Below are 20,507 nucleotides of genomic sequence, written 5' to 3'. Positions count from 1 at the left end.
GAATGCCTTGCCTGAGAGTGTGGTGTCTGCAAGGAGTTTGAATGTGTTTAAGACCCGGTATGATGAGATGTGTGTGAGATAAAAGGACCTCCTAGATGAGTCTTTGACTCCATGAGGTCTTGTTTAATAATAATAATAATAATAATGTCTGTATTCATTAAAACACAAATACATTATCAAAACTCCCAAACTGGTTATTTGAATAAGCAATAATGCCTTATTTTTTGGCAAATTTCCAAGAACTTGCAACATTGGAAATGCAACATTGTTGCACTATCGATAAATACAAAAATTCGTCATGACGGCTACAGTCTCTGGTTGTTTGATCGACTACGAGTGGTAATATTAGTGTTACATTTTTTTTTGTTCAGGATTTCATTTGATAATAGGTAAGTTGTAGGTAATATAGGAAAATTTTCTTTAATATATGTTTTTATTTCGGTTTTTTCTTTTTTTTTTAATAATTAAAATAATTTTAATCAGGGTTAGAGTTTTGTGATCGAAAAAGCGGATAGCCGTTAGTTGAAAAAATGAAATAGAACGAAACTTCTTAAACATTAAAAGGACAAAATTTGAAGAAGCAGAAACAAAGACATCTGAAGATACAATAGAACTTTATGAAGAATCAAATTTTTCATAAAGCGAGCTGGTTGTTAAAAATGTACCAACACACCACTATATAAAGCTGATGGATTACATTTGAATGGTTTTGGTATTGGGCATTTAGAAAGGCTATTGTTTTCTGAAAAGGCACAGAGTCAAGAAGTTATTATTATTATTATTCAGGCCTCCAAGGAGTCAAAAGACTCATTGAGGGAGGTCCTTCCTAAGACAGTCTGTCAAGACTCATCAAGGGGAGGTCCCCCCCCCCCCCCAAGAAACACAAAGTCTATCATACCACTCTTTAAACTCACTGACCGTTCTTGCTCCCACCACTCCATCAGGCAATGCATTCCACGGCTCAACCACCCTCCACACAAAGAAACCACTCCTTACAAGTTAATGTAGTAAATGATCAGAGTCTACCTGTGAAACAGGATAGCACAAATCAACAGATTGTACAGCAGGTGGAAGATGGATATGAGGTTGAAGATGTGGTTTCAGCAGCACAAGGTCATGGAATGCATAAAGGTGAGGATGAGGCAGGTAAGAATGGAAATCACAGTCAGGATCAGGGAAGGGAAGCAGGAGTGGTCAAACCGAAGAGAGAGGTGTAGTATAGCAGCCAGAATAGAGAATGTTGATGCTGGTAGGATGGCCTCAAACACATAGCGATTGTTATTTTTATACACGAATGTAAGGAGTATTTGAAACAAAAGAGCTGAGTTTGTGGCATTGATTGAGACAGTATGCCCAAAAGTAATTGGAATAAGTGAAACTTGGTTGTTTGAGGAGGATGTGATGTCGGGAATAGAATTAGAAGGATATATAATTTTCTGGAAGGATAGAGATGTGAAAAGAGGGGGGGGGGGGCTGTTAATGATTGTAGAGGAATTGTGTCCGCAAAGAGTGGAAGTTGATGGCACATGCACAGATTTTGAATCTGTATGGTGCGAAGTTCAAATAAACACGTTAGTATATCTGATAGGATGCTGTTATAGGCCAGAGAATGCAGAGAATACTGATTGTGAAATGTTTAGGCAAATTAGTTGGGCATGTAAAAAGAAGGTGATCCTGATGGGAGACTTTAATTACAGGAATATAGACTGGAAGGAGGAGGAGATAGTGTATGGGAACAAGGAGATTGAGTTTGTGGAATTTCTGAGAGATAAAAGTATCTTAAGCAGTAAGTGATCGAAGCAATTAGAAGCTTTAATGTTTTGGATTTGGTGATAATTTCACAAGACATAGTTGTTAATGAGGTGTTGACACTGCTGCCAGTTGGTGAGAGTGCCCGTGAGGTACTTGTTTGGGAAGTGATGAAACAAGAAAAGGTCACTGCCACAAATGGATACATGTGGAAGTATAAAGCAAGTGATTATATGAAGCTCTGTAGCCATCATTATGTTGGGTAGATGAGCTGAGCAGAAAAGATGTTGACAATGCATGGAAACTCACAAGGCAGTATCTGATCAAAAGCAATGTATAACTGCATGCCAAAGGTTAAGCGAGTGAATAGAGTAGGAGTGAAATGGATGAACAGCGAAATCAAGTAAGCTGTGCTGGAAAAGAAAATGTTATGGAGGAGATGTTATGTAAGGTGCAGGATAGAAAGGTGACAAGCATGGTAAAGAAAGAAAAGGTGTGGTATGAGAGGAGATTGGCTGGTCAGGCCAAGGTTAACTCGAGACAATTTTTCTATTACATGGCAAGCAAGAGGAAGAATAATTATGGCAGACTAACATTGATGGATAGTCATAGCAGCAGACTAACAGCTGCAAAGGATATAGTGGAATTATTGAATGAGCACTTTATCAGTATATATCATACTGGTATAAATGATCCGGTACAGTATATAGATATATAGAAGAGAGGCAAGTATTAGGAGAATTGGAAGTGAAAGAAACAGAGGCATATCAGATGTTGGTTGGGTTAGATATGAATAAAGCTGTCGGAATAGATGACATATCACCACGTATGCTTAAGGAATGTGCAGCACAGTTGGTTATGCCCTTGTTATTTAATGAAACAGTGGATAGGATCCTAAGGAGTGGAAAGAGGGCAAAATAGTACCATCTACAAGCATGGTTCTAAGACAGAAGTCTCTAACTATAGGCCAATATCTATAACTGCAGTTGTGGTCAAGGAGTTGGAGAGATTGGTAAGGAATAGAATACAGAATTGGGTTGATGGACATGGCATCCTTTATGAAGGTCAGCATGGATTTGTAAAGGACAGGTCTTATTTCAGTAATTTACTTGCATTTTATGAGAAGGTGATGGGTGTGTTAGATTATAGAGAATCATATACAGTGATATTCTTAGACTTTGCAAAAGGGTTTGATAGATAAACTAGTGTACAAGCTGCAGAGGATGGGAATAGACAGTAGTATATTGGTTAGATGGATAAGATTGGCTCTCTAAACGATACCAGCAGGTTGTGTATTATGGAGCAGTGTCTCAAAAAAGAAGGGTAACCAGTGACATGCCCCAGGATTGACAGTTGACTGAAGTTTAGAGAGCATATTGCTAGGGTTGCACATCATAGTGCTGCTATGATAAGAGTTACTCTAACATGCAAGGATAAGGAAGTGGTTGTGCCACTGTATAAGGCACTGGTCAGACCACACTTAGACTATTGTGCTGAGATCTGGTCATCTGGTTTTCGGTGTGATGTGGAGACATTGGAGAGGGTCCAGAGGCAAGTGAATAAGACACTATTGAGATTTTGGAATGCTGGCTATGGAGAGAGGTTGAAGAGATGTGAATTGCAGAGTTTGGTGGATAGGAGGAAGAGAGGTGATATTATTATTATTATTATTATTACCACCCCAAGACCTCATGGAATCAAAGATTCATCTGGGAGGTCCATTTATCACACACACACACAGCTCATCATACCGTGTTTTAAACACATTCAAACTCTTTGCAGACACCACATTCTCAGGCAAGACATTCCAATCATTCACAACTCCGCATGAAAAAAACTTGCCTCTCACTCCCCTACTCACACCCTCTTTATACAGTTTCCAGAGTTGACCTCTGGTTCTCCCCTGATCTCCCACTATTCTCTGTAGAACTTCTCCACCATTGATCCTATAACAACCCCTTACCAACTTTTAGGTCTCTATCATATCGCCCCTCTTCCTCCTGTCCACCAGACTGCAAATTACATCTTCTCAATCTTTCCTCATACTCGACATTCCACAGGTCAGAAACTACCTTAGTCAGTTGCCTTTGGACCCTTTCCAACATCTCTTCATCTTTCTGAAAACCTGGTGACCAAATCTCTGCACAGTAGTCCATATGTGGCCTAATCAAAGTCTTATACAATGGAACAAGAATCTCCCTACTTCTACAAGTCAATGTCCTCCGCATCATTCCCAGAAGCCTTTGTGTTGTCTTCACAATTTTGGCTATGTGTCCCCTAAATTTCAGATCCTTATCCACTATCACCCCCAGATCTCTTATTTCCTCCACCTCCAACAGTATATCTTCACCAAGCATAAATTCTGCATCTCATCTTTGTTTCCCAAATTTTAAAACCTAACATTTTGCAACATTGAACTCATATCCCCATTTCCGTGCCCAATTACTCAATTTATTCAAGTCTTCTTGTAAGGCCACAACATCTTCTCTACTCTTCATGGTTCGTCCCAACTTTGCATCATCTGCAAACAACTGAATATCTCCATCCAAATCTTCACCAATATCATTAATATACAAGTTAAACAGTAATGGCCCTAAAACAGACCCCTGAGGCACTCCACTAGTGACTTTCCTTTTCCTGGATATCGCTCCCCCATACACAAATTGTTGATACCTATCAGATAGCCAGTCTCCAATCCAATGCACCAATCTAATACCCAACTTCATCTGCTCTAGTTTGACTGTCAACCTATCATGAGGTACTCTATCAAAAGCCTTTGCGAAATTCAAGTATATTACTGTGTATCCTTCTTCTCTGTCCAAGGAAGCAGTCACTTTATTGTAATAAGTAAGTAGATCACTAAAACATGACCTTCCTGTAGCAAATCCATGCTGTCCATCAACGATAATATCATTGTTATCAACCGAACTCTGTATCCTAGTTCTCACAAGCTTCTCTAACAACTTAACCACAACACCTGACACGCAGATAGGCCTATAGTTTGATGCTTGAGTTCGATCGCCTCCTTTTATGAAGTGGCACAATCTTGCCCTCCTTCCACTCCTTAGGAACTTGACCAAGTGCAAGACTCATATTAAAAAAATATGTCAAGGCAGGTGTCAAGTCCCTGGCACATTCTTTCAGAATACGTGGTGATATATTATCAAATCCCACAGCCTTATTAACATCTAGTTTACTCAACTCCCTATACACTTCTTGCTCACTTACAGTCAGTCTCTCCTCCCCATCATCAACTGCTCTCAATCCCTCCATGAAGTCACATTCACAAGATTGAAAGATCTTTATGAACTTTTCATTAAGTATCTCCACCACACATTCTGCATCAGCTGTCTTTATACCATTTTCTCCAATCAATGTCATCCTTCCATAATTATTCTTTCTTTTGCTGGCTACATATTGAAAGAATTCCATGGGATTCTTTTTGGCTTCATTAGCCAACTGCTGTTCATACCTCTCTTTAGCTACCCTCACCAACCAAGTCACCCTCCTTGCTTCGTCTTTGTAGACCTCATGGAATTGGTTATTTCCATTTCTCTTATGCTGCCTCCACAATGCCCTTTTTCTCTGTATCGCATGCTTAATCTCTTTATTCATCCATCTCACACCCACCTTATTTAAGCTTCTCACCCTTGGAATACATTTAGACATTGCATCTACTAAACAGTTTTTGAAAATCCCCCAAGCTGCATTGATCTCTTTTCCATCTAATTCCTCATTCCACGCTACACCCACAAGCTGTCTCCTGAGCTCTTCATAAGAGACGTTTAAGTTAGTGAAAGGATTTTATCAGATTAATCTAGAGGGGATTATAAAAAGAGTAGAAGGTGGAAGGGAAAGAACCAGAGGTCATTCCTGGAAGTTATGTAAAAGTGTGGTGAGGAAGGGTGTGAGGAGTAGATTTTTTACATGGAGAATTGTCAGTGAATGGAATGCATTATCAGAGTGTGTTGTTAATGCAAGGAGTGATAAGGACTTTAAGATTCTATATGATAAACATGTTGTCAGTTGAATGAACCTCCCATGAGTCTATCATCTCCATGGAGGGTGTAATAATAATAATAATAATAACAATATTTAAATGTAGCCCGTCTCTTGTCTACCTCCATCATTATCATTTGTCCCCTAGAACTGTTTTGTTCGAATCAAATTGCTTTCAGAGCTTCTGAAACTGCTTATGTTATCATCCTCATTAGCAAATAACTAAATACTATCCTCTAGATCAGTGGTTCCCAAAGTGGGCAGTACTATCCTCTTGGGGGGTCGCTGGAGCGATTCAGGGAACAGGGTGGTAGTAGCTTCATAAACAAAAGGGGTGCTGAATTGAAGTAAGGGGTGCTGAGAGTATAAAGGACAAAATTAGGTGCCGTTATACAACAGTTATATCATCAAAAATTTTGATGATATAACTGTTGTATAACGTAAGTAAAGGTCGTAATAGTAGCTTTATTTTCCAAGGAAACACACACAAAATGCAAGTCACAGCCGATAGGCATTGAAGTCCAACGACAGGTCTTAACAAGCAAAGTGTTGGCGGGCGCACACTTTCATGTGATCGAGATCTTACAAGTCCAGCACGCATTGGCAGGAACATGTGCATGTTATGACTTGTTCACTGTATAATATTATAAATATGTGAGGCATATGAAATCAGTTTTAGATTGTTTCTGAATTATGTGATAAGCAGTTAGCAATTTGATGTAGTACATAAAAAAAATTTAGTGCATATTCAATACGTAGTCAGTACCTTACTTACACTGATTACACACAAAGCAAATTATTTTTCATTCCAAGGTGTCTTATTTCCATACTTCAAAAATCTTTACTAGATGTATAATAAAATCCAAATTTGTTTCTGTGTCTATCTGTTTGTTCACTTAAAACTTCAGAACTGCTGATCTGATTTTCATACAATTTTCTGTTATGTGTATCAGGTAGAGCTGGTAATAAATTTTTTTTTGGAAAAGGGGGCAGTAAGCCAAATAAGTTTGGGAACCACTTCTCTAGACCATCTTCAGTATCATAATCTACAAATTGTTAATGGCCTGAGTACAGAACCTTTAGTATTCCACTGGTCATTTCCCTTCATCTAGACTTGGCACTTTCATTTGCTACTTTCTGGTACTTGTCGGCAGATACTCTCTTATTCATATCACAAACTTATTTTGCATACCCATGCAAAATAAGTTTGTGATATTTGAGTTTTTACAACTTCCTGTGTATAATCCATTCAAATACCATTGCAAAATCCTACAAGTATCACGTGTATATCCTTCCTCCCTATGCACCCCCCCCCATCCAATTCTCTTGTCACTCTCTTATAGAATATGAAAAATGGCTAAAGCAAGACCTACCTTTAACACAGCTATGCTGTCTTTTAAAGAGGATCAAAGTGCCATCAACCCAGTTCTCTGGATTCTGGTTCTTATTAGCCTTTCCAGTACCTTAATGACCATTCTTGAGATACTGATTGGTCTATAATTGATTGCTTCAGTCCTAACATCATCCTTGAATGATGGAATTTCAGTAATCTGTTTATCTGACCTTCAGAATAGCGACCCTTTAATTAACCAACTTATGGTAGATCACCTTGTAATTGTACTTCATTTATCTGACCTTTTATCAGAATGGCACATTGCCTTCTCATTGTGGTCAAATAAACGTTAGATTACTATGTCTTTCTCTTCTTTCACTCACTAGAAATCTTGTTCATGCTTTGCAGCTAGGGTCAGAATTGCTTTTTCCTGTGCAGGAGAATTTCTTGCATATTCTTTCAGTGCTGATATACCTTCCAATTTTACTGCTGTTTGAATAAAGTTTTTGCAATAGCTTTAATACAACTACCTCATCTGCCTTTATTCTTGTATCCATTTCCTCTTTGGCATCCAGGGATCTAATTGGTCTTCTTGAAATGTAGAATCACTCAACGGTGCAGTTGTTTTTCATGCACTTGACTCTTTTCTGCTGGTGATATTCACTAAGATTATTCTTCCAATGTTTGTTTTTCCTTTTATTTGCCACATAGCAAAAAAAATTCCCTTGGATTTCTCTAGTCCTGCTGTCCTAACCTGCTTCTTATACTAAGGCTGGGCCTGACCATCATCTTTCTCCCAGTATTACATTTTCCTTTTTATGCAGCAGTTGCTTTAAAGTTTGATTCATCCACTAAACTTACATGGGGGATGAACTCAAATATGGCTTCTTTGGACACCTTTTGACCACTTCCCATGCACTACTGATTTCTCTGTCATACAGTTTCTCATACCTGAGCAGTACTTCAGGTTGCATTCTCAGTTTATTATAATTACCTACCTTACAGTTACACAATATACCGTTTTTTTTTTTTCATTCAAAACTCTCAAATGATTTGTTACTTCTGAAGTTAAAACTCCAAGATCACTCTCATTAATTTGAGTCTTAATGGCCACATCATTTGTAGTGAGATTCCCAGATGCTGTTACTTAATAGATCCTGTATTCTTGTATGTGATTCCTCTTTCCTTACATCCTGTGCAAGGTAGTTATCCCTCAGTAACTATAAATTCTCTCATCTTGCATGATTTCTCCATCCTCTAATACAACTTAAATCTACTAGCCACAAAAAAATCGTACTTGCCCAAGGCATCGGTCTACGATTGCCCAAGGCATCGGTATATATTTTATTTATATCACCCATAAATATTGTTATAGGTGATTTAAAAAAAGAGGTGACAAAACAAAGTAATATATTGATGATTTCGACCAAAAAAATTAATGTGACAATGATAACTAACACTGGGTTTAATAGGTCATGAGAAATATAGATAGTCATCATAACTTATTAAACCTTGTGTTAGTTATCATTTGTCACAAAGTAATATATTTTTCAATATTCTCATTATACATTACAGGTATGTAATTATACAGACATATGCTTTCCTTTAACTTGGGTTTAAAATGTATGCCACAACTCAGTTTATGTTTTCTTTTGTTTATTGTTCCTACTGAAGGATAAATTTATATAAATTCTCCATAAACAATAATAGGTAGCACTCGATGTGGAGCCAAACTCACTTTTCATGATACACTCAGTCACATGATCTGGTTTTTGCTTTATCTTTGCAAGATAATTATATTTTTTAAATAACAGTATTAAAAACCAGAGTATTTTAGTAATAAGGTGTGACACCTTTTGACTACTTGTATATGGAAATATGACTATTGCATTACTTCAATCTTGGTATCACTTCTGGTGATACTGAGATTGAAATAATGAGACCAAACATTATACATATCCATCAGGATATGTGCATTGCATTATGGGACGCTACGGCAGTTAATATGAAGTCATTAGCCTCTGTATATAAGTAGCCTAGTTATGAAGTGACTTCACTTGCAAACTTTATTTGTTTACACTTGGAAAAAGGATGAAACCAAGAATACAATTTCTTGGCATCTTTTGTTTGTAGTGTAACGAAGTGGGAAAACTTTGAACAAATATTTCATGTGCACTTTAAACAATACAACCCTGTCAATCCAACAACTGACACCATGGGAAAAAACTTAGCATATTTCTCAGTTGTTCATAAATAAAAGATACCAAGAAATTATATACTTTTTAATTCTTTATCCGAGTGTAAATATTAGAATAGTAGAAGCTCATGATCACATCACTTGCCTTAGTATCCCATAATGGAAAGCACATATCCTTACAGGTATGTATAATGCTATGCATTATGGGAACAGTCACTACTCATACTGGTTTCAACCTTTATTGAGGTCTCATCAGTGTGAGCCAGACCCAGAGGTGATACTGAGGATGTAGTAATGCTGAAGTCATAATTTCTTATACATGTAGCCAAAAGGTGTCACACCTTATTATTAAGTGATGTGAAGTCATCAGTTTCTATATATAAAACCTCAGTGTTGCCTCAGTCCTGAAAATACTTCAGGCACAAGCTTTGTTTGCTTACACTTGAATAAAGGATTAAACTATTACTATTATTCGTGACACCTCCAAGGAGTCGGAAGACTCATCGCAGGAAGACACCTACTGAACAACTCTCTGTCTCCACCACTACACCAAACCTCTACTACCAATCATCTACATCAACGCCATCTACCACCCACCACCACCACCACAAAAGTTCAGACTTAATGGTGAGTTTTGATATCACCTCATTATCCAAGCTGCTTTCCAGCAAGCGTTTAAAGTTTGTGGTCTTATTTCAGCAATAGCAGATGCAACATGATTTAAGCAGTCCAAAATAGAAATATTTTTTCCAAACATCAGTTACTGTTAATGATTCATTTTCTAGTTTATCCAATATAAATTGAAAAGTGTGCTTAATGTAATATTTTTTAAAAGTAGCAATTATGCTAATGATCTAATCGCTGAATAATGCATGTTGTATTGGGTGTAAAAAAACACTACCTGCACATTTGGATGTTCTAAATACGGATGACTTGGTGCATTGTCAACAATTAATAAAACTTTAAAATCAGGAGCTTTTTGCTTCATGTATGTTTCCACTTCTGGTACAAAGCAATTATTGAACCATTCAGTAAATACAGCAGTTGTTACCCAGGCCTTTGTATTAGCCATTCAATGTACCGGCAGCTGTTTTAGATCCTTGCCTTTTAGAGCACGTGGTCTTAGAAATCGATTTACTAGGAGGGATTTCAACATTCGATCTCATGATGCATTGCTACAAAGTAACAACGTTACTCGATCTTTGCTTGCTTTAAACCCACTTGCTTTTTACTCAGACGTTGCGATGTAAGTTCGACTAGGCATTTTCTTTCAAAACAATCCTGTTTCGTCAGTGTTAAACACTTGATCGGGACAATATCCACCATCTTCAATAATTTTGGCTAACTTCTCTTGAAAATTTTTGGCTGCTGCTTCATCTGCTTCTGCAACCTCGCCTGCAATCTTCACATTATGAAGTGCATTCCTTTTTAAAAACCCAGTTTACCATCCTTTGCTAGCCAAAAATTCTTTATCAGCCTGGGAAGCAGAAGTAGACAGCTCCAACTGCTTTATCTGTTCATAAAACCAAAGAGCTTTTTGTTTAATTAAATAACCACTTATAGGAATTCTTTTTTGAGTTAATTCTTCAATCCAAATTACGAGCACTTGTTCCATGTTTTCTAATAAAGCATCTCTTGATTACGATGATAATTTGGCACTTTTGTGCCAGAAATGACAGATTTTCTGATTGCGACTTCATTCTTTTTAATTGCTCTTATAGTAGATTCGCCTAAATTAAACTGTTTACCCATCACCATAGATCCCTCTCCTTTTGCTAAGCAATCTAAAATTGCAATTTTCATTTCCAAAGAAATTGCTTTTCTTTGGTGCTTTTTTTCCTCCATTAGGCCAAATTTAATTAATTATTAATTAATAAATCATGATCAATTATTAATTAATAATAAAAAAATCAGCTAAATTAACAATTAATTATTAATGTTATCAAAATAACCAAGGTGTTCCATGAAAATTCAGGATTTGTGAAGTGCTTCCGTTGTAGGAAAAGTTTGGGAAACACTGGATTACCCTATTATCAGAATGGATTCTCCTTTTGCTGACCTGCGCAGAAGTGTCGAAAGGTCTTGTATCTGTGGGTGTGCACTGCATAACTTCAAATCCACATAAAAAGAGACCCAAGTGTAATCCTTGGTTTAATCCTTTATTCAAGTGTAAGCAGACAAAGTTTGTGTATTGCCCCAATCCTCAAGTATTTTCAGGATTGGGGCAATTCACATAAAGAAGATAATAACTTCACATCACTTGCCTTAATATCCCATAATGTAAAGCACCTATCCTTACGGACATGTATAATGCTATGCATTATGGGAAAGGTCATTACCCAGACTGGTTTCAACCTTTATTGAGGTCCCATCAGTGGGAGCGAGACCCAGAGGTGATACGGAGGCTGAAGTAATGCATAAGTCATTTTTTTTTTTCGTATACGAGTAGCCAAAAGGTATCACACCTTATATACGTGGATAGGCTTATGTGTTCGTCAGACATGTTGTAATAGATTTAACGGTATTGATATGAACAGATGGAGAAAATAACTATTTATTAACTTAAAAGCTAATATTTCACTGGTATTATATCCAGCATCTTCAGAGCACACAACACAAAGTTTGTTACAAATGCAAGACAACCACAATCCGGTGTAACAGTGGAGATAGTATAAGTAATTGCAGCACCCAACACAAGACTAAAGTCCTAATAGGGTGCCATCTAGGTTAAAAAAAAAAAAAATAGTTCAGTTTTGAAATAGTAGTCCAAATAATAGTCTTAGAAAGTTTGAAAAAATAAATAAATAAATAAATAAAATAAATAAATATTAATTTGGTCTTAGGATGACTGTCTCCCAAATCTTTGGTAGATTTATACAGCCATACTTGTTAAGGTTTGGAGTATGTTTTAAGGCTTCTGTTGATTCCAGGAACAACCTCTCTGACTTGTAGAAGCTTCTGTGCATTACTTTTGTTTCTTTCCAATTGATCCTGTGTGCAGGGGTATCCAAAGTATGGTCTGCCAGACCCAACTTGCCATAGCGAAAGCGTCAGATATATTTTTTGTGTTCACTGAGGCAGATGTCCACAGTTCTTCCTGTCTGTCCATAGTAGGCTTGATGGCAAGAACAAGGCACTTCATAGATTCCTGGATGTGATAAAGGAGTGCATTTGTCCTTAGGTGAACAGATGAGAGTTGCTAATTTTACATAAGGTTTAAATACTGTGCGTAGTTGGTGTTTGTTAAGTACCCTAGATATCTTTTCAGATGTGCCTTTAATGTATGGGATGGTGATAGTTTTGTTGTAGTCGTCTGTGGTAGATAGAGGGGATTTCTGAGTAGCATTTAGTATGTTATCTCTTATGGGGATTATAACCATTGATTAAGAAGGTGTGATGTAGGTGAGAAAGTTCAGCAGTGAGAGCAATGTCATTGGAACTGATTGCTCTAGCTCTATGGGTTAGTGTTTTTAAGATACCATATTGTTGAGAAGGGTGATGGTGTGATTGTTTGTTTAAGTATCTCCCTGTGTGTGTGGGTTTTCTATAAACCGAAAATGATAAGGAACCTTCTAGAAGACGTGTGATCAGTGTGTCCAGGAAGGGCAGGCAGTCATTGGCTTCTAGTTTCATTGTAAAGTGGATTTTAGGGTGCTTTTTATTTAGATGCACTAAAATGTATTCAATGTGTCTGGGCCATGTGGCCAAATAGCAAACACATCAACATAGCATAGTCAGAGACTAGGTTTGAGAGTGGCTGTGTTGATAGCTAGTTTTTCCAGATGTCCTATGTAGAAGTTGGCTAAGGGGGGAGAAAGGGGCGAACTCATAGCTGTCCCATCTAATTGTTTGTATATTTTCCCTTTCCATGTAAAATAACCTGCCTGTACTGTGAATTTAAATAGCTGAAATATATCTGGGGGAAAGTTTATTTTTCACTTGGTTAGAGTATAATAAATTTAGTTTAATCCTTTATCCAAGTGTGAGCAAACAAAGTTTGCGCCTGAAAGTATCTTCAGGACTGGGTTAAAGTGGTACAACACCAGGGCAACTATCCAAGTGTGAGCAAACAAAGTTTGCGCCTGAAAGTATCTTCAGGACTGGGTTAAGGTGGTACAACACCAGGGCAACTCGTTGCAAAGGTGGAGCAAGCTAAATTTAGGATAAAGGAAACTAAAGGATAAAGGATTAAACTAAATTTATTATGCTCTAACCAAGTGAAAAATAAACTTTCAACATCTTTCTCTAAATCCAGAGTAAATTATTAAAAAAAGGGTGGCACACCAATTGGCAATTCCTATAGGTAGAGATGACCTGCTAATGCTTCTGCCTGATATCTCCACTTGGGCCTGGCTCCCACTGAAGAGACTTCAATAAAGGTCGAAACTAGTCTGGGTAGTGGCCCTTCCCTTAATGCATAACATTAGACATATCCGCAAGGAGATGTGTTTTGCATTATAGGAGATATTGAGATAGGAGTGTTGGTTACTTGCTCCACCTTTGCAACGAGTTGCCCTGGTGTTGTACCACCTTAACCCAGTCCTGAAGATACTTTCAGGCACAAACTTTGTTTGCTCACACTTGGATAAAGGATTAAACTAAATTTATTATACTCTAACCAAGTGAAAAATAAACTTTCAACATCTTTCTCTAAATCCAGAGTAAATTATTAAAAAAAGGGTGGCACACCAATTGGCAATTCCTATAGGTAGAGATGACCTGCTAATGCTTCTACCTGATATCTACACTTGGGGCTGGCTCCCACTGAAGAGACCTCAATAAAGGTCGAAACTAGTCTGGGTAGTGGCCCTTCCCTTAATGCATAACATTAGACATATCTGCAAGGAGATGTGTTTTGCATTATAGGAGATATTGAGATAGGAGTGTTGGTAGCTTGCTCCACCTTTGCAACGAGTTGCCCTGGTGTTGTACCACCTTAACCCAGTCCTGAAGATACTTTCAGGCGCCAACTTTGTTTGCTCACACTTGGATAAAGGATTAAACTAAATTTATTATATCTGGGGGAAATTGTGAATTTAGTAAGTTAAGTGTTTCAATCAGTGGTACATTAGTGAATAATGAGGTGATATCAAAACTCACCATTAGGTCTGAACTATTTAAGGTGTGGTTTTCTAAAATACTTTTTAGGTGGGTAGAATTTTTAACAAAAGAGGGAGAATTGTTTGTGTAAGTGGTTAGTAATTTGGTTAAATGTTTAGCTAGTTTATATGTAGGACTTTTTATACTATCTACAATAGGATGCAAAGGTTTACCTTGTTTGTGTATTTTAGGAGCAGCATATATTCTGGGTGTTTTAACGTGCAAGGGTTTGAGTTTTTTGATAATTTCTTTTGGCCAGAAAGTGACTTTGTTCAGTAACTTGCACACCTTATTCTTTTGTGAGTTGGTGGGATCTTGAAAATTATGATTTGATATGTAGACTGGTCATGGAGCAGTGCATGCATTTTGCTTTTATATTCTGTTGTATCCATTACTATAGTGCCGTTTCCTTTGTCTGATTTGGTTATTGTAATGTGGTTATTATTGCGTAGTTCTTTTAGAGCTATTATTTCTTTATGTGGGATATTATTTTTGGGAGGCTTAGAATGGATTAGGATATTGGCCACGTCTAACCTAATATTATTAGCTATAGCTGGAGGCAAGTGGTAAAATCCACGTTCAACAGAAGCCATTATTTTGTTTGCTTAAAGGATTAAGCTAAGAATATTATTTCTTTGCATCTTTAATTTATAGTATAACGAAGTGAAAAAAACTTTAATATCAATCAAATTTAATTAGCAAACTTGTCTATATTCTCATAAGTTTTCTACTATTTACTGTAAAGCAATAAATCTCACCATAGTGATCCCTACTTGACCATGCTTGTTCTTCAAATTTTTTTCAGTTATGTTATTTAGGCTTTAATCAAGTATGCCTGAATTATTTTTTTTCTAGTGGAAGGGAAACACTTAGTAAAATTACTCTTTTCTCTCATATTTAGTTTTGTAATATTTGTATTATACTAGGTTGGTATGGAGTTGGCCTCATCATTGGAAGTTCTTAGTTTACCTCTGTTTTGGTACCATAATAGCTCTATTCCAGTCATCTGGAACCAAATTGTCTTCTGACCAAGCTTTCTGAATTAAGTAGTATAATGACTAAAACTTTTATTCTGCAATATTTATTAATAATGATTCTATGCAGAAAATTGTCTCAAAAAATTCCAACTAATAATCTAACGATTATTATTGTGATTAAACGTAATTTTTTTCTTTCTTTTTTTTTTTAAAAAAAAAAAAAAAGGATGCAGAGTAGTTATAGCATCTCGAAAAGAAGATAATTTAAAAGCAGCCGTAGATGAATTAGGAAAATGCTTAGAAGCTTCCACACCTCCTCAACTGATAAGCATTCCTTGTAACATACGAAAAGAAGAACAGGTAACTTAATTGCTAATTTTTACTCTTAAAATTTCAAAAAAAAAGTTACTTAAAATGTAATCTGTTTTTAATTTGTGTAGTGTTTCAGCTAAACAGTTTTGAATTTGATGTTTCCTCTGAGTGTTAATTATGATCCTTAAACTTAAAATTTATCAACTTAATCTTACAACAACTAAATAAATGCAGTTAAATGACTATACACTGACAGTAGGAGACCACACTGCTAGAGTTTAAAATAAGTCAATCTGAACTGTTTAAAGATAATATAATCAATATTAGATATAAATATCTTTAGAGAGAAAGAAAAAAAAGTCTAGTTCAAGGCTGTTTTGAGTGTGGGTGTTATTTGAAACTCCTGTAAAAGTGATTTTTTTAAAATGTATTTAATGTTTTTGTATATTATTTATTTTGTGTGTTCTGGATTGTCAATGGTTGATGGATTGTGGCCTTATGTATAGATGGAGGTTTGAGTAGTGTAGATGGTAGGCTGTGTAGAGCAGGTGCACTCCTGTGCTGAGTTCTTAGACCCTTTGGGGGATGTCGCTTAGCAATAATAATATTATTATCTAAAAAATATAGATAAAGAAATAAATTTAAGAAAATCTGCAGAATAATTATCAAAAATATGGAATTCTTTCTTTTAAGGTTACACAGTTGTCAGCATTCATTGCGAAGAATTTATGGAGACAGAAACATACAGGAACACATACATATGCACAGGACACAAGCTACATGACACTACACAAAAGTAAGATAAATTTAAACACTTTGTTAATCGTTTACCCTAGCCTGACCTCTGGTGAAAAAAAAATGAAAATAATAATAGTAAACAGTAAAAAAATAAAATAAAAATGTATATATATATAGATATAAATTAATTAATAAAATAAAATACATTTTTATATGTATAATATCATACAGATGATAAAAAAATCTAAATAAAAATCAAGTTTTATAGTGGAACTACATTAAACACATCTCTACAGTCCTCTTATATTAAGGTTTTTTTGTGTTGGGGGGTTCTGCCATCATGTTTTGGATGCTATATAGATTGCAATGGGTCCTCAGATTCTTGGAATTACTAATTCATCATTCTTGTTTAGATTCAGATGATGTTTCAGCATCTCACAAGCTTCCTTGAACTTTCTTTCAAACCATGTTTTGGTGTGTGTAAGGACTCGATGCCTTTCCAGTCTCAGGGTGGAAGGGAGACACAGCATGAGAACGGTGGATGCTCCAAGAGGATATGAGAGCATGTGTAGACAGGAAAGGAATGGGATGACCTGGGATCAAGAGGAAACAGTTGGAATTGAAGAGGGTTCTAAGTTGAATAACAGAAAGGGAAATGGCCCCAGTCAAGCATGTAGAGATCACATCGAATGAGTGGTATCAGTGAAACTAGTTGTAGATCCAGGAATGAGCGGTTATGTTTATATACAAATGCAAGAAGTGTAAGAAACAAGGCAGATGAAATGGTTGCACTAATTGAGTCTGTTCACACCAAAATTGTTGGAATAAGTGAGACCTGGTTAGATGAGGACGACATCCTGACAGGAATAGAGATGGAAGGATATGATGTGTTTCGTGAGGATAGAAGAGGGTAAAAAGGGTGGGAGAGTGCTATTGATGATAGAGAAAGAGTTATGTCCATACAAAGTAGAGATGTAAGAGGAAAATAGTGGCAGTGGTTTAGAGGCAGTGTGATGTGAGATAGAGGTGAATGGAATGAGATACTTGGTTGGATATTGTTATAGACCAGGAAATGTGGATGTAGTGACTATGAAATGTATAATCAAATTAGCCAAGCAAATAAGAAAGAGTGATCATTATGGGCGATTTAATTATGGGAATATAGACTGGAATGATGAGATAGCAACTGGAAGTAAAGAAAATGAGTTTCTTGAGTTTTTGAGGGATAACTACCTCAGACAGTATGTAACAGAGGGCACATGAGGATTTGAGGGTCTTGGATTTGGTTATCTCATCAGAGGATGTAATTATAAATGAAGTGTCAAATCACCCACCAATTGGTGAGAGTGACCATGAGGTGATTATCTGGGTGGTTGCCAGCAGTGTGAGGACATCTGTAAGAAAAGGGTATATGTGGAACTACAAGGGGGATGATTATGAAGAGCTCAGGAGACAGCTTGCGTGTAGCATGGAATGAGGAGTTAGCTGGAAAAGAGATCAATGCAGCTTGGGGGATTTTCAAAAACTATCTAGTAGATGCAATGGCTAAATGTATTCCAAGGGTGAGAAGGTTAAATAAGGTAGTTGTGAAATGAATGAATAAAGAGATTAAGCATGCGATACGGAGAAAAAGGGCATTATGGAGGCACCATAAGAGAAGTGGAAATAACCAATTCCATGAGGGCTACAAAAGACCAGACAAGGCAGGTGACTTGCTTGATGAGGGTAGCTAAAGAGAGGTATGAACAGCACTTAGCTAATGAAGCCAAAAAGAATCCTAAGGAGTTCTTTCGATATGTAGCCAGCAAAAGAAAGAATTATTATGGAAGGATGGCATTGATTGGAGAAAATGGTATAAAGACAGCTTGCAGAAGGTGTGGTGGAGATACTTAATAAGCAGTTCATAAAGGTCTTTCAGTTTTGTGAATGTGACTTTGGAGAGATTGAGAGCAGTTGATGATGGGGAAGAAAGACTGACTTGTAAGTGAGCAAGAGCTGTATGGGGATTTGAGCAAACTAGATGTAAATAAGGCTGTGGGATTTGATAATATATCACCACATATTCTAAAGGAATGTGTCAGGGAGTTGACGCCGGCCTTGACATATTTTTTAATACGAGTCTTGCACTCAGTCAAGTTCCTAAGGAGTGGAAGGAGAGCAAGATTGTGGCACCTCATAAAAGAGGTGATAGAACTCAAGCATCAAACTATAGGTCTATCTATATGTCAGGTGTTGTGGTTAAATTGTTGGAGAAGCTTGTGAGAACTAGGATCCAGAATTGGGTTGACAACAATGGTATTATCTTTGATGGACAGCATGGATTTGCTACAGGAAGGTCATGTTTTAGTAATTTACTTACTTATTACAATAAGGTGACTTCTTCCTTTGACAGAGGAGAAGGCTACACAGTAATATTCTTAGATGTCGTAAAGCCTTTTGATAGATTACCGCATGGTAAGTTGATAGTCAAACTACAGCGGATGGGGTGGATATTAGATTGGTGCACTGGATTGGAGACTGGCTATCTGATAGGTATCAACATATTGTGTATAGGGAAGCAATATCCAGGAAAAGAAAGTCACTAGTGTAGTGCCTCAGGGGTCTGTTTTAGGACCATTACTGTTTAACTTGTATATTAATGATATTGGTGAAGATTTGGATGGAGATATTCAGTTGTTTGCAGATGATGCAAAGTTGGGATGAACCATGAAGTGTAGAGAAGATGTTGTGGCCTTGCAAGGAGACTTGAATAAATTGAGTGATTGGGCACAGGAATGGAGATGTGAGTTTAATATTGCAAAATGTAAATTTTATCCTTTACCCAAGCATAAGCAAATGGTCAGTTATTATAATTGTCCCGTAATGCAAAACCATTATGAAAGAGTCACTATCCAGATTGGTTTTTGACCACTATTATTAAGTTTTTATCAGTGGGAGCTAGACCTGGGAAGATTCTGAAGGGTCAATGCAGAATTTTTTTTTTCCCTTATACAGGTAGTAAAATAGTTTTATCACCATATGTTTACCATGCTTATCCTTGGGTAAATATTAAAAGAAGAATATAATTTCTCGTCTGCATGGTTAGCCTAGTGGTTATGCGCTCCGCAACCATATGCCCGAGGAAGGAGTGTCCTAGGTTCGATTCCCGTCAGTGACGTGAGGAGCTGAAGGATCTTCCTAAGCCATAGCCATGTTAGCCAATTTTGGACGTGGACAGTAAGGTTTTTTCCAAGTTTATCATGGAGTTTTTCATCCCACAAAGCAGGCAAACCAGCCTTGAGAACTGAACACTACAGGACATAGGATATACCAGGGCATAGGGCTGACCACCTTATCCTGTGAACAGTTTGAGGTTCGATGATTAATTAACCTTCAGCACTGCAAGGTAAAAGAGGGTAAAACGGAAGATGAGATGAGATGAGAGATATAATTTCTTGTTAGGTATATACTTTAACCAAACAAAAATTTACTATCTCTGATCCAGAGTATTTGGCACTTATATATTGGGAGAAAATATGGCTTTTGCATTTATTTAATCCTATCTTCCTGGTTTTAGCTCTCACTGATGAGACCTCATTAATGGTTAGAACTGGTCTGGCTAGTGGCCCTTCCCATAATGTTTTCATTTTGGGATACTGAGGATTACTGTGAAATGAACAGCATCTATATGCAAGTAGAGACATGAATATATTTCGTTTTCAAACTTTGTTTGCTTACGCTTGGGTGAAGGATTAAAACAAGAATATGTTTTTGTCAATTAATTGTAATTCACAAGAACCAGCTAATGCCTAAACCTAATGCCTAATGTACAACATTAGAACATTATATTATTATTATTATTATTATTATTATTATTATTATTACATGACACCTCCAGGGAGTCCAAAGACTCATCGAGGGAGGGCATCTACTCTACAACTCTTCGTCCCATTACTCCACCAACCTTCATTATCTAACACCAACGCCATCTACCGCCAACTACCACCACTGGTACTTTCACAGACAATCATAACATCCATGCCCACGGCAGGATTCGAACCCACAGCCTTTTGGCCGGAGAGCAGATACGCTAACCACTCGGCCAACCAGGCTGGCTGGTTGG

General features: G+C 36.9%; 1 protein-coding gene across 1 annotated transcript in view; it reads left to right on the top strand.

Moving 5' to 3' along the window:
- LOC150094134 (peroxisomal trans-2-enoyl-CoA reductase-like) overlaps positions 1 to 20,507 on the top strand; it is a 185,615-nt gene that overhangs the window by 57,118 nt on the left and 107,990 nt on the right. Inside the window, exon 2 of the mRNA XM_090411729.1 lies at positions 15,582 to 15,715. Coding sequence (XP_090267855.1) covers positions 15,582 to 15,715 — 134 coding nt within the window. The remainder of the gene's footprint in view (positions 1 to 15,581; positions 15,716 to 20,507) is intronic.

Source organism: Typopeltis vanoorti, chromosome 22 (assembly GCF_054136105.1).
Source record: "Typopeltis vanoorti isolate ZY-2024b chromosome 22, IOZ_Tvanoo_1.0, whole genome shotgun sequence".
Classification (NCBI taxonomy): domain Eukaryota; kingdom Metazoa; phylum Arthropoda; class Arachnida; order Uropygi; family Thelyphonidae; genus Typopeltis; species Typopeltis vanoorti.
This window is presented reverse-complemented; position numbering and strand designations above follow the sequence as displayed.